The 12,586-nt window shown below is 38.0% G+C and overlaps 1 protein-coding gene across 2 annotated transcripts in view; it reads right to left on the reverse strand.

The window, feature by feature from the left end:
- Positions 1-3,266: 3,266 nt before the first annotated feature.
- Positions 3,267-12,586, reverse strand: part of LOC125657868 (cadherin-23-like) — a 36,332-nt gene continuing 27,012 nt past the window's right edge. The window contains exons 13-17 of one of the 2 annotated variants that reach the window (XM_048888731.2): positions 12,116-12,306; positions 9,789-10,143; positions 9,124-9,520; positions 6,637-6,677; positions 3,267-4,380 (exon numbers count right to left, since the gene is read on the reverse strand). In XM_048888731.2, coding sequence (XP_048744688.2) covers positions 4,310-4,380; positions 6,637-6,677; positions 9,124-9,520; positions 9,789-10,143; positions 12,116-12,306 — 1,055 coding nt within the window. In that variant the 3' untranslated portion in view covers positions 3,267-4,309. Of the gene's footprint in view, positions 4,381-6,636; positions 6,681-9,123; positions 9,521-9,788; positions 10,144-12,115; positions 12,307-12,586 lie in introns of both variants that reach the window. The other variant, XM_048888730.2, reaches the window with a different exon arrangement.

Here is a 12,586-nt window from a genome sequence, read left to right on the forward strand (position 1 = left end):
AACCCTTGGGATGGAAGTTGGGTACATTCTGCATATATGTCCTATCCACATCCATTTTCTCTTTCTGATCGTCTGGGATAGAGGAGTGGTGTTTGTTCTTTTGTACAGTTCGTCATTTGAGATGGTGTTAGGCCAGAAGATGTGCAATATTCTGCGAAGACAACAGGTCTGAAATACATCCAGCTTGTTGGAAATAGACTCGGTTACTTTCCAAGATTCAGCAACGTATAGTAGGACCCCAAGCACGTTGCTCTTGAAGATCTTAGTTTTGGTGTTGGTGCTAAACTTTGTTGACTTTCAGATGTTCCGCAGAGCAGCATACGCTCCTGTGGCTTTAGAAATGCGAGCTTGTACATCTGCCTCTGAATCCCCCTCAGTGGTGATCTTGCTTCCTAGGTATAGGAACTTGGTTTCATCTTCTATGTTAGAGAGATAGGTTCCTCTGATACGGTGTTGACCTTCATGATCTTAGTTTTGGACGTGTTTATATGAAGGCCAATTGTTTCAGCTGTTTTTGCGAGCTGGGTGGTGTTTTTAATATTTAAGGGCTATGAATTATATTGAGTGAAAAAGAATGCAATAAATATTTTTAAAAATGCCACACACACACACACACACACACACACACACACATACACATATATATATATATATACAGGCACAGGGTTTTGACACAATCTGAGCAAACTTGTGTATATAGTATAATACGAGTAAAGAGATCTAGCAAGCTGTCATCAAATTCCAGGTTGCTCGCTTCAAAATCCCCAAAACTTCGGTATTAATCGTGATAATGCATGAAAAGTTTTCCCACTCGAAAGCTAGAATATTGCTCTGTTTTGTAATACAAGGGATCTTTATGAACATATTTGAGGGGATAGAAGAGGAATGATCTCGTTCCTTCAGCTTTTCCATCAGTTTGTCAGAGGGTGGGGCTTATGTCATTGTTAGATACATGTATAAATCTATTATCCTCACTTTTTTCTTAATTTTCATCATTTAAACACAATAGCTTTCGTTGCATCAGGGAACCAGACGCAAAGAGAAGTTTTTTTTAAAGGTTTTATTTCGTTAGTTAAACTAACACTCGTACACGTTAGACTTCTCCCAATAAACTCACTTTAAATAGATTGATTGATTGTATATTGTTTAACGTCCCTCTCGAGAATCTTTCACCCATATGAAGACGTCGCCATTGCCGATGAAGGGCTGCAAAATTTAGGCATATGTTCGGCGCTTATGGCCATTGAGCAGGAAGGGATCTTTATCGTGCCACACCTACTTTTCAAAGGCTGGAAATTCCGAGATAAATAAAGTAGAATATATGATATACATTTTCAATTTTGAAAATACACGAGGGTGTGAACTGTCACGCTTCACCGGTGAAATAAATTCTATATCCAACAACAGGACATTTCTATATACGTATCTATTTGTCTGTCTGTCTGTCAAAAATATAAGTTTACTTTGAGTTTTATAACTAAGTATTCATTCTTAAATTGAAAATACAACAAAACCATGTTCAATTTCCTGTTCTCTTTGTTTAAAACTGCAACAATGAATATACGAATAAATTAAGATTCGACGGTGTAAAACACTCTTTTTGAAAGCCATCTGGGTTAATCACATTATTGAAATTATTACATAAAACATGCACATTTCAGTAAATCAATGGGGAAAAATGGAGGAAATGTGTTTAAAAATATTTGGTTCTGAAATGTCCTCTCTCAAGAGTAATTGTTCTTAATCTACCAGGGCTCAATTACAATGGGACTATTTTAATACCTGGTTTCAATGAATGCTAACAAGACATTTTTTTAAATAAACAGATAAATAACAATATATAATCGAGGATTAAGGAAACAGGAACATGATACAGAGAAATGTGAAACGAAGAAAAACGATTGGTAACAATTCAGAGTGAATGCATTTGTGCTATTTCTTTGTTGTTCCAAAACAAAATCAGCAGATATAAGTTTACACTCTTTAACAATGATGACGACACAAAACTAAAAAAAAAACCAAAAAAAAAAAAACCATGGTCACGCCATGTATAAGTTCACCATATCATGATAAAAACTTTGCACCTAGGTCACCACCGCGGTGGCCTAGAGGTTAGAGCGTTCGCCCCGCATGCGGAAGGCCGGGGTTCGAGTCCCGGACGCAACAGACCAAAGTCGTTAAAACAGGTGGTGACAGTTCCATCCCTCGGCATCAAGTGTGAATGTCACGGGTCCTCGGAGATGACCTTATCGCAATTCACCTTTGAATTAGAACGCTTTACCCGATATAGTATTGCGTTGTGTGACGACACAATTGAATGAGACGATTGAACAATTTGAATGACATGTTTGATGTAATACATCAAGAGTTTTCATTGGCCAATTACAGCCCGCCCACTTTCTCGAGCGGATTCAGTGTAACTGGAGAAATGTACATAGCTCTCTGGAAAGATCCACCTCTTATAAAAACCTTCGATTTACGGGTCACAAAAAGCTGCGGACGGTTGAGGCCTGAAATCGGTGTATTCTTGTGTTGCTGTCTCACAAACTCAATATAAAAAAACATATTTTCCTACTATATACTTGCGTCCAAACATACCTTCAAATATTCATTAAAGCCACACACCACCCGAAAACTCGCAGCTTCAAATGATTTCGTTTGTTGACGTAGCCATGTTAGGTAGCTGGTCAATTTGAACTCTTGCTATTGGTACAGTGTATCTATTCATAAAATCGGTTGTAAGTTATGTATTCGCTCTTCATTTATTATCAACACGAATAATTAATAGAAATTAAAACATTTTTGTACCAGTTTTTGTAAAGGTAAAATAAGCTCTAGATGAACGAAAATGCTACATAAGGACATTAGATGGCGACCGGCCGGCGCGGCCGCTCATGACTAATGAAAGCCGCACTTCCGTGAGTTTAGCTATTTCAATAATTATCATTTAATAGGATTGGGGTGGTATGTTATTTAAACAATTTAGCTAAAATATGTGTGGGGTATTAGTACACATCTAGACGCTATTGTGCCAATATGGAAATGAACTGGAATTCGAATTGACTGGCTACCTAACATACGTCTACGAACGAAATCATCAAAAACTGTGATCCGAGTTTTTGGGTCGTATGGGGCTTTAATAAATATTTGAAGGTATGTTTGGACACAAGTATAGTAGGAAAATATGTTAGGATTTTTTAATATTAAATTTATGAGACAACAACACAAGAATATAACTTTTTCTCTTTCTTCCTTTGAAGTTTTTTTTCCCAATCTAACATCTGGCCGTCATGTTTTCAAATGCTGACTACTCCCTTATAAGGGAATTTGGGCGGACTTATACATATGAACCAATGAGAGTTTCTGTTGCATTTCGCAATTGTATTACAAACAGATTCAATTGTGTCGTCACACAACGCAATGCTATATCGGCCAAAGCGTTCTAATTCAAAGGTGAATTGCGATAAAACGGAAGTCAAGTGATCACAGTGTCACAGTAGGTGTGACACGATAAAGAACCCTCACTGCTCAATGACCGTAAGCGCCAAGCAAAAGCTTAAATTTGAAGCCCTTCACCGGTCTTGGTGACGTCTCCATATGAGTGAAAAATACAATCAATCAATCTAGGTCACCACGTCATGGTGTACAACGACTATTTAGTGTCAGTTTTTAAAATTGCTGTCTCAATCGCATACATAATAAATAACGTTTAACCATCTGTATGTAGCTATGAAGTGGGGCGGTAGGTGATAAAATCCGCTGAAAAGGACTTCGAATTTTACAGGATTTGATCACATAACTATCATACTTCATATCATAAAGACTATTTGTTTCTATATTGCAGGATAAGGTCAGAATGAAAAGAGAGATGATAGCATCATTGCACAACATTTATTACACGGGATTTCCTGATGGTCAGCAGGTTTATGCATGCACAGACATATGGATCTGGATAGTTAGAGGTACGTTTTAAAGGAAGAAGCCAAAATGCATAGTATTGACTTATGAAAATAAACTTTCAAAATCATATTTTGAAGTTGAGAGATCAAAGACCATTAGACATAACCTGATGTTGGTACATTTCAAAGATTATTATGATGCTATGATAATAACTTAATTAGATGCTATTTCTTTTATGATGATGAAATGCCACGTCAAAAATAAAGAAAACAAAAGGAAAAAGAATTGGAAAATCAGGCACAGAGAAAGTTTATTATCTCCATTTATCTTCTTTGTTCATCCAACAAACATTCATGAATTCGTTTAAAGAAGATCGAATACTGCACATGTGCTTCCATTACTCCGGTGTTTAGCTAGGATTAAATGTATCCTCTATTCTCCATGCCTGCCACGTCTCGAAAGTTGATGGGGTTCGAACATCTACAAATATCGTAATCAAATGAGATTAGAATAGGAGAATTAACTCATCATTTCAGATTGGTTGGTTGGTATATATATATATATATATATATATATATATAGATATAGATATAGATATAGATATATATAGATAGATAGATAGATAGATAACGAAGTGATCAATCTCATAACTCCTCCAATAATAATCACAATCTCAAATGCTGTCTGACGTGTTTCATGCCGATTGTTAGTCCGTTCTTGGCACACTGATTTTGACTATGGATAACTCCGTTTACCTGATCAGGATATAGGGCTCAAGGCGGGTGTGACCGGTCGACAGGTGATAATAATGTGACAATCGTGTCACAACGATGTAACAATCGTGTTTGCCAATACAACCTATCGTTGGGTCAAATGCTGTCTGATACCAGAGGTGGGACCAGGTGCCTAGGAGGAGTAAGCATCCCCTGTCGATCGGTCACACCCGGCGTGAGCCCTATATCTTGATCAGGTAAACGAAGGTACCCGTAGTCAAATATCAAATCAAATCGATATATGATTGAAATTAGTATTGGTAAGAGGATCATATCAGGTTCACACGGAATTTGAAATATACTAGGCAAATAAGGAAACAATACAACGTAATACTCAGTTACAATTATTGTGGACTTAGATGAAACATACATGTATTTTGTTTGCTAATGTGCTCTTTAATAATCATCAGATGGTAAGCAAAACGCTAAAAGGTGGCATAGATTTTATACATCATTCCACTGTTTTTCGAGTTTCGTAAACTTGCCGATTACTTTAACCCAATTACTGTTTTTCGATTTCACGATGGTCTTTAAATGTCCGGTTTAATTGTGTTCACAAAGCGTGATTTAATCGTGCTCTCGAAATTTTTGTGAAACAATGCCACGGCTAGGTAAGGATGGTTCAGGTAAGAATGTACCAAAATGACGTTGAAGCTCGATTTGGTGTGTCTCGGATAACAATTACGAGACTTATGAGTCGTCTAAGAACGAATGGCACCAAGAACGACAGACCACGTAGCAGCCGTCCTAAAGTAATTACACAACGTCAAGACCGTCAAATTTGACTAGCACATCTACGTAACCGGTTTCTGCCTGCCACTGTTACAACAAACCAGACGGCTGGTAGGCACAGCAACATAATTTCTGCCCAGACGATACGTAATCGGCTGAGAGAGATATGAATACACCCAAGACGCCCAGTAGTTGAACCTATACAGCACGCTTACACTGGGCCAATGCACGTATATTTTGGAATCGTATTCGGTGGAAAAAATGTGCCGTTTAGAGATGAAATTCGGTTTCTTCTTCGTCGTGGTGATGGAAGGATAAGAGTCTATCGACGGCAAAAGGATCGATACCGTGACTCTTGTACGCCTGAAAGCAATAGATTTGGTGGTGGGAATGTAATGGTCTGAGCAAGGGTCACATATTGTGGACGCACAGAGCTAAATATAATCGAGGGCAGTCTTACTTGAGTCCGTTACCGAGACGAGATCCTATCTATTATAGTGCAGCCGTTTATTGCGAAGTTTGGAAATCACCATACGTTTCAGCAGTACAACGCTCGACATCGTGTGGTGCACATTTCTATGGAGTATCTCGAACAGAATAACATTGACGTTCTGCCATAGCCGGTGATATCTCCAGATCTCTCACCAATTAAGCATTTCTGGGATGAGCTTGACAGATGGATGCGCAGACGCCCGAGTCCACCGGAAATGACGGACCCGTTACGAGCCGCATTGCTAGAAGAGTGGAACATCTCACAGGCTGCAGAGCAAAGACTAATTGCGTCCACGAGGCGCAGATTGAGATAGACGGAAGAGGCGGACATACTCGTTATTAGTCTCAAATTTTGCATTCTGAAGCCTCCACTTTCATATAACCAATATATTTCATAAAAGTAAAATTTATATATAAATATGCAATTGTTGTTGTCTCTGGTTCACCTTCTTCTGTTTGATACAATATTCATATTTCCTACAAGGAATTATATGTTGTCTGTATCGTTTCTTTTTTGCCTAGTATATTCTGTAAAGCACAAAGATTGCCATGAACTCTTAATTAACTATGACTGCCCTAAATGATGAAATATTTTAATATAAAGCATAGAAAAATTCAATATTGTAGGGGTACCCACATCCGTCCCTGCCCGGGGTTGAACTCACAACCTGCGGAACCAAATATCTCTCTCTCTCTCTCTCTCTCTCTCTCTCTCTCAACTATCCACGTGAATACTTACCTGGTACCGGAGACGGTTCTCTAGAGACAATTCGTTTTTTACTGCTGAAACACAAGAATGGATTTGTTCACAATACACATGAAGAAATAGATTTCTACATAATATTCCACAAATAAACCTGATGAACATCAATTCAAAGATGGCTGGACATAAAAAAAAAATAAGAGTTGTGAGATCGCTTTTTTCTTATAACGATGTATCTACAAATTGTACCTCATCAAAAATCTATAGTTTTATTTTCCATTTCATCTTTTACTTTGGAATTAATTAAAATTTAAAGTGAAATAGAGAATGATATTCACATATCACCCTTTTTAAAGTTTGTACGACGAAACTTTGAACGTTTTTTACTATAATACTGAACTATAGATATTTGTTAGCGGTGATGCGACCATTTGTAAATCACTCAGCTCCAACTCGGCCGATCAGAATAGGCGTTAGTGTAAAATCTGTCTACACAGATGTATTATTTTCTTCGTTACGTGATGACGATGTATACATTATGATGGCTTGCTGCACAACAATTGGAAGCTGTGATATATGCATCTATATAATATCTAAGAGATATTTCTAATTAATATCATTTTCTATTTCACAAACCTTTGTAACTTGTTACTATCTTTCGGTTAAAAAATACTTTTCCTCTACGTTGGCTGTGTAATTATCTGATCTGACGCTTTGACATTTACCATTGTTTCATCAACAAATGTCAACAGCTACGATAATGCTCCAGGGTGAGGGACTCTTAAACTTGCATATAAACATAATTAACTGTAATTCACAATTGTAATTTCTTGCATTTGGCAGGGTAAAGAAGGAAAAATTGACGATTGACCTTCGGCTGATTCCGCAAAGGAGGACAATTAAAATCACTATTTGATATGTGTGTTACAAACATGTGACTTCACTTATTCAAATTCTTCTCATTTGTCCGGTTTCGAAACCTCATACAGAGCCAACCAAACGTGTGCTCGAATTTTTTTTAGCAAAAATGTTGTGCATTGAAAAGTCCGGTGCAGTCGATTCAACTGTATGATAATACGAAAATGACTATGTTGGAGAGTGATAAATTGGTTGTCACGGCTATTTCAACGAAAAGGAATAATGATTGAATTAGTACATTCGTCAACATTTGTAAATATCGAGTCATACGTAAATCTCTAGTTACGTAAATTTAAAAACAAACACCCATGCTCCTTCAATAACGGGTTGATAGTATATTGTTTAACGTCCCTCTCGAGAATTGTTCACTCGTATGGAGACGTCACCATTACAGGTGCAGGGCTGCAAAAGTTAGGCCTATGCTCGACACTTATGGCCATTAAGCAGGGGGGGGGATCTTTATCGTGCCTCACCTGCTGTGACACGGGACCTCGGTTTTTGCGATCTCATCCGAAAAACCGCACCATTTAGTCGCCTCTTACGTCAAGCAAGGGGTACCGAGGATTCTAACCCGGATCCCCAAGGGATCAATAATGGAAGGTTTTTATCTAATTTACTAAAGTTTTTAGAACATTGTTGTTAAAAAAAACATCTTACAAGTTATTCGGATTTAGACAAATAGTTGTTTGCAAGATGTTGAAATGCTTACAATTCACAGAAAAAAACACATGAAAATGATGTAACAAAGTACATGTACTGGGTTTCGATTTTTGCCAGGGAGAATTTTCGCTATATTGTTAAATGATTTGATATGAGTACAAACTTTGATTCACTTTGGATGGAAAAATCGATGCTGAATACAACACCAAAACTAGCCTTTAAGAAATGGCATTTTAGAGGAATATAATTGACACATCTGCAACCAAAGAAAGTTCGTCGCCGAATAATGTGCCCATCGATCACCAACTTTAGAACTATGATTCGGTAACAAGGGTTGAATATAGGATCTCAACATTCGTAAACGTTCTCTAGACGAAACGGACCGTGCCATGACCGTTGTCATCGACCCAGTTAACTCCGCCTGAAGAGTCCTTTATAGGACAAATGAGAACTCTGGATTAGATTTCTCAAAACAATCTTAAACTTAAATTAGAGTTCTCTTTTATTTGGCGGTCAAAATTTGAGTCAAATCTCAGACATCAGTCCAGGTTTCAACTTACTCTTTGTTTTTAGAAATCCAGGCCTGAACGAACAGATCACTAGCATTCAGTAGTTTGGGTATGTTCGATTGATTGATTACAGTTTTACGCCGTTTTTGCAATATTTAATTCATCTTATGGCGGTTAACTAATTGGGGTATGTTTGGTTGTGAGTGTTTGAGTTTCTCTGACGGCCCCCAGTGACTTACTAATTTTTGAAAATTTTGGAAACGGTCTTTTCTGTGCCAAGGGGCTTGTGATCCTTAACACGGGACGCCCTTTAACATACCATTTGACGGATATTGATTATGTTCGAAAAATTTACAGGGATCCATTAAATCTTTGCGATTGTAAAATTAGGTTTCCATTTAAAGTTGGACTAAAATGCCATGAAAATAAATCTTACGGTTTCCACTTCCTCTTCCGTCGGCACATCTTTTCACACGACCTCTTGATACTCTGAAAATCTGTATACCTGACAACGAGATACGTTATAAATGATAACAGACCAAGCAAAAGCGCCATACACGCCACAAACCAGGCCATGTTTCGCGTGTCCTCAAAGAAGGTCATATAGCGGTCAGTGGTGGTGGACACGGTGGTAGTTGTGGCAGCTGGAATTACGAGTGTTATTGTGGCGGAGTCTGTGAGACCACCACCATCTGTGGCAGTAATGGTGACCGTCAAAGTAGTTCCTGACGAGAATGCCCCCAGATTGGAGGTTACTAAAAGATCACCGGTGTTAGAAATTCCAAAGTAGTTACCGCCTGTTGATGCTTGGTTTATTGTGTAAGTAATATCACCTGAAATTCACATCATAGTAATACTGAATCACGGTTGCGTCAATAATCGGTTAAAAACAAAACATTGGAGAGGGGGACTTGTTCATTTATCCATTTTCTTATAGTTTTATGCGAATCTTTCAATGAAAACACATTCTAAATCAACATAGAAAAGCAAAGCAATGAGCTTTCATAAAATTTTATGAGTACTAAGCTAGTTGAAGTCTTTTAGTTGTTTGTAATCTTATACGATAAGCATCGAATTAAAGTCACAATTCTGACAACATACCAAACGTGCCAATGTCCCCATCCGTGGCGGGAAGACTAGCGATGATCGTACCAACGTCAGCTGTGGAGAAGGCATAGAACGAGTAGGAACTAGCGGTAAATGTGGGAGTGTTATCGTTAATGTTGTCGATGTTGACGTTTAGGGTAGCCGTGTCTGTCAGTTCGCCATCAGATACCGTCACTGTGCACGTTAATGACGTAGGGTTCCCAACGTCTACATCATAGTCGGTGCTTAATGTCACCAGTTTCGTTGTAGGATCCATAGTGATCTGTGGGCAATTTTGAGAGTACGTCTGGGTAGCCCCTGTATCGGGGTCACTCACCGAGAATGGTGGAGTACCAATAGAAGATCCTGCCTATTTAGAAAATGTTCCAGTGTTTAGAGGAAATTTTAGATCATTATAAGGAGAAGTAACACTCAAAGAAAATTGATATAAATGGAAACTGAATGCCACGTACAATGATATTTGTATGTTGAAAACTTTCAAATTGAATTTAGTTGGTGATCAAATGCAGTTCTCAGTAGATAGTAATTTGAAAAAAAAATCGAAATCCCCTCTAGACTCGATCCCACGATTTCAAGATCGGCAGTACGACGCATTAATCCACTGAATTACCAATCCGGGTAGTGAATTATAAAATACATATGTATCATAGAATATATTGCTGATATTTATTTTTCCATAGAAAATATTTCTGTTATTCCTTTTTGCAGTTGTGTTTCTAAAAGAAGTCAACCATTAGCCTTCTTTGGTAACCTCATCAATAAATGAAAGGGTTTACACATTGTAAAACTAGTACCCCTTAATGGTTTTGATTTAGATGTTAGACACCCGATTCCACTTCTGGTATGTCAAGGGATCCGTGTTTGCCCAACTCTTTGTTTCGTATTCATTATAAGAGTTATAATGTTGATCACTGTTCGTTATCGTCATCTTTTATTGATTATATCATGCTTGACAAAGCAGTCGTGGTGGCTCAGTGGTTAAAGCGTTTGTTCTGGGAGGTCGTGGGTTCGAGCTCCGCCGCGTGTATTTTGGTCGCGTCAAATCTCAGACGCGAAAATAGGTTGTAATTGCTCCTTCATCAAATCCATGGAGTAGTCGGATGTTTCGACCCAAAACGTGGGACACTTCAGCTCAAAGACCATTCGGTCCATATATTGTTTTCGTTCGAAACACATCGATCCATTTTTGAGGTAGATTAACTGTGAGGAAAATCGCATTGATGACGTCAGAGCGTTCGCTGGACCGTTCCCTTGTGAATAATGTGTAATTTATTACTGTTACCTCTATTATCTTGTCATATAATGTAAATAAAACCATTTACGTTACATTATAATATTCTTAGTTATTCTTTCTCTAATATAACAAGGCAATAAAGGATGAAATAAGAATGGAATGAAATAACATTCGAAAAAGTTATGCAGTGTATATATATATATATATATATATATATATATATATAAAGCACTAAATAATCACAACTAGGTACTGGAAATTTTCGCCCCAGCCCGGGGTCGAACCAGCGACGTACGGCACCCACCGCGTATATATATGAATTGTTTAATGTGCGTCTTTATTCCTTGTCAATGGACCGAAGTGTCAAAACTCTATGATGTAGAGTCGAAAATATCGGTGATAATATCAGGCAAAAAGGCTTAAGAGTCTCTGGGCCAACATATTGGGCAAACTATCAATTTTCTACATGCATATATTGTGTTGAGGAAAATACGGGTGAAATATAAGGCAAGCATATCCAAATGTCTCTTGCTCGAAAATCATTAGGCTGAAGTGTCAATGTGTTATATATGCTATTGAAACATAATAAACGGGTGATAAGGCAAGGAAAAACCATGGACTGAAAGGTTTCGGACAGAAAAAATTACATGTGCTGAAATGCCTTGTATCAAAATATCTTTGGGTCGAAGTATCTCAAAAGGTTGGACCAAAGTGTCGAACTGTTTAGACCGAAACGTCTGGGCCGAAGTGTACATGTCTTTGGACCAAAGTGCCTGACATTCACCCTCGGCATTTAGAAGTGACAGTCGCTGGTCCTTCAAGTGAGACCTTAAAAACCGAGGTCAAGTGTCATGGCAATCTATTGAATGATAAAGGACCCTGCTATCGCCCTGTGCGCCATGCATAGGTATAAATTTGTTGCACTTAACGTACAGCTGGTGATGTCTCAATAGGAATTAGGGTTGGTTAGTTGTATAGTGTTTAACGTTCCACTCGAGAATTTTTCACTCATGTGGAGACGTCACCATTGCTGGTGAAGGACTGATTGAAAAAATAAACAAAAATAATCATACGTGACAGGACGTACCAGACCTTCATTCCCTGTAATAGTGTAAGTGGAAAGGAGAAACGCTGGAGCCTCGTTTTGGTTGGTGATGGATATTGTGACGGTTCCACTGACCGAGGCTTGACCATCAGACACGTAGGCAGTCAACAAGAATGTCGTGGTTCCTACTGTCTCGAAGTCAATATTTGTAGACGTTGTCTTAATGGCACCGGCTTAAAAATGGATTTACGCATCGTTTTAGTAAATATGTATTGTCTAGAATCATAAATGGTTTGTGAGAAATATAAAAACATATCAAAATCATCAAAGACTTTTACATAATTAATTCATCTTAACAATTGTCAAATTCGGGAAAGTGATCAGCACGTTAATGATACAGCTTTGTAAGTATAAGTTGTATTCGCCATATCAATCAGGTCGGATGACCAATCAACTTCCTGCTGGAACCATGAAACTGATAATCCAATACTAGTGCTCTATTGTCATGACATC

This window comes from Ostrea edulis, chromosome 9 (assembly GCF_947568905.1).
Source record: "Ostrea edulis chromosome 9, xbOstEdul1.1, whole genome shotgun sequence".
Classification (NCBI taxonomy): Eukaryota; Metazoa; Mollusca; class Bivalvia; order Ostreida; family Ostreidae; genus Ostrea; species Ostrea edulis.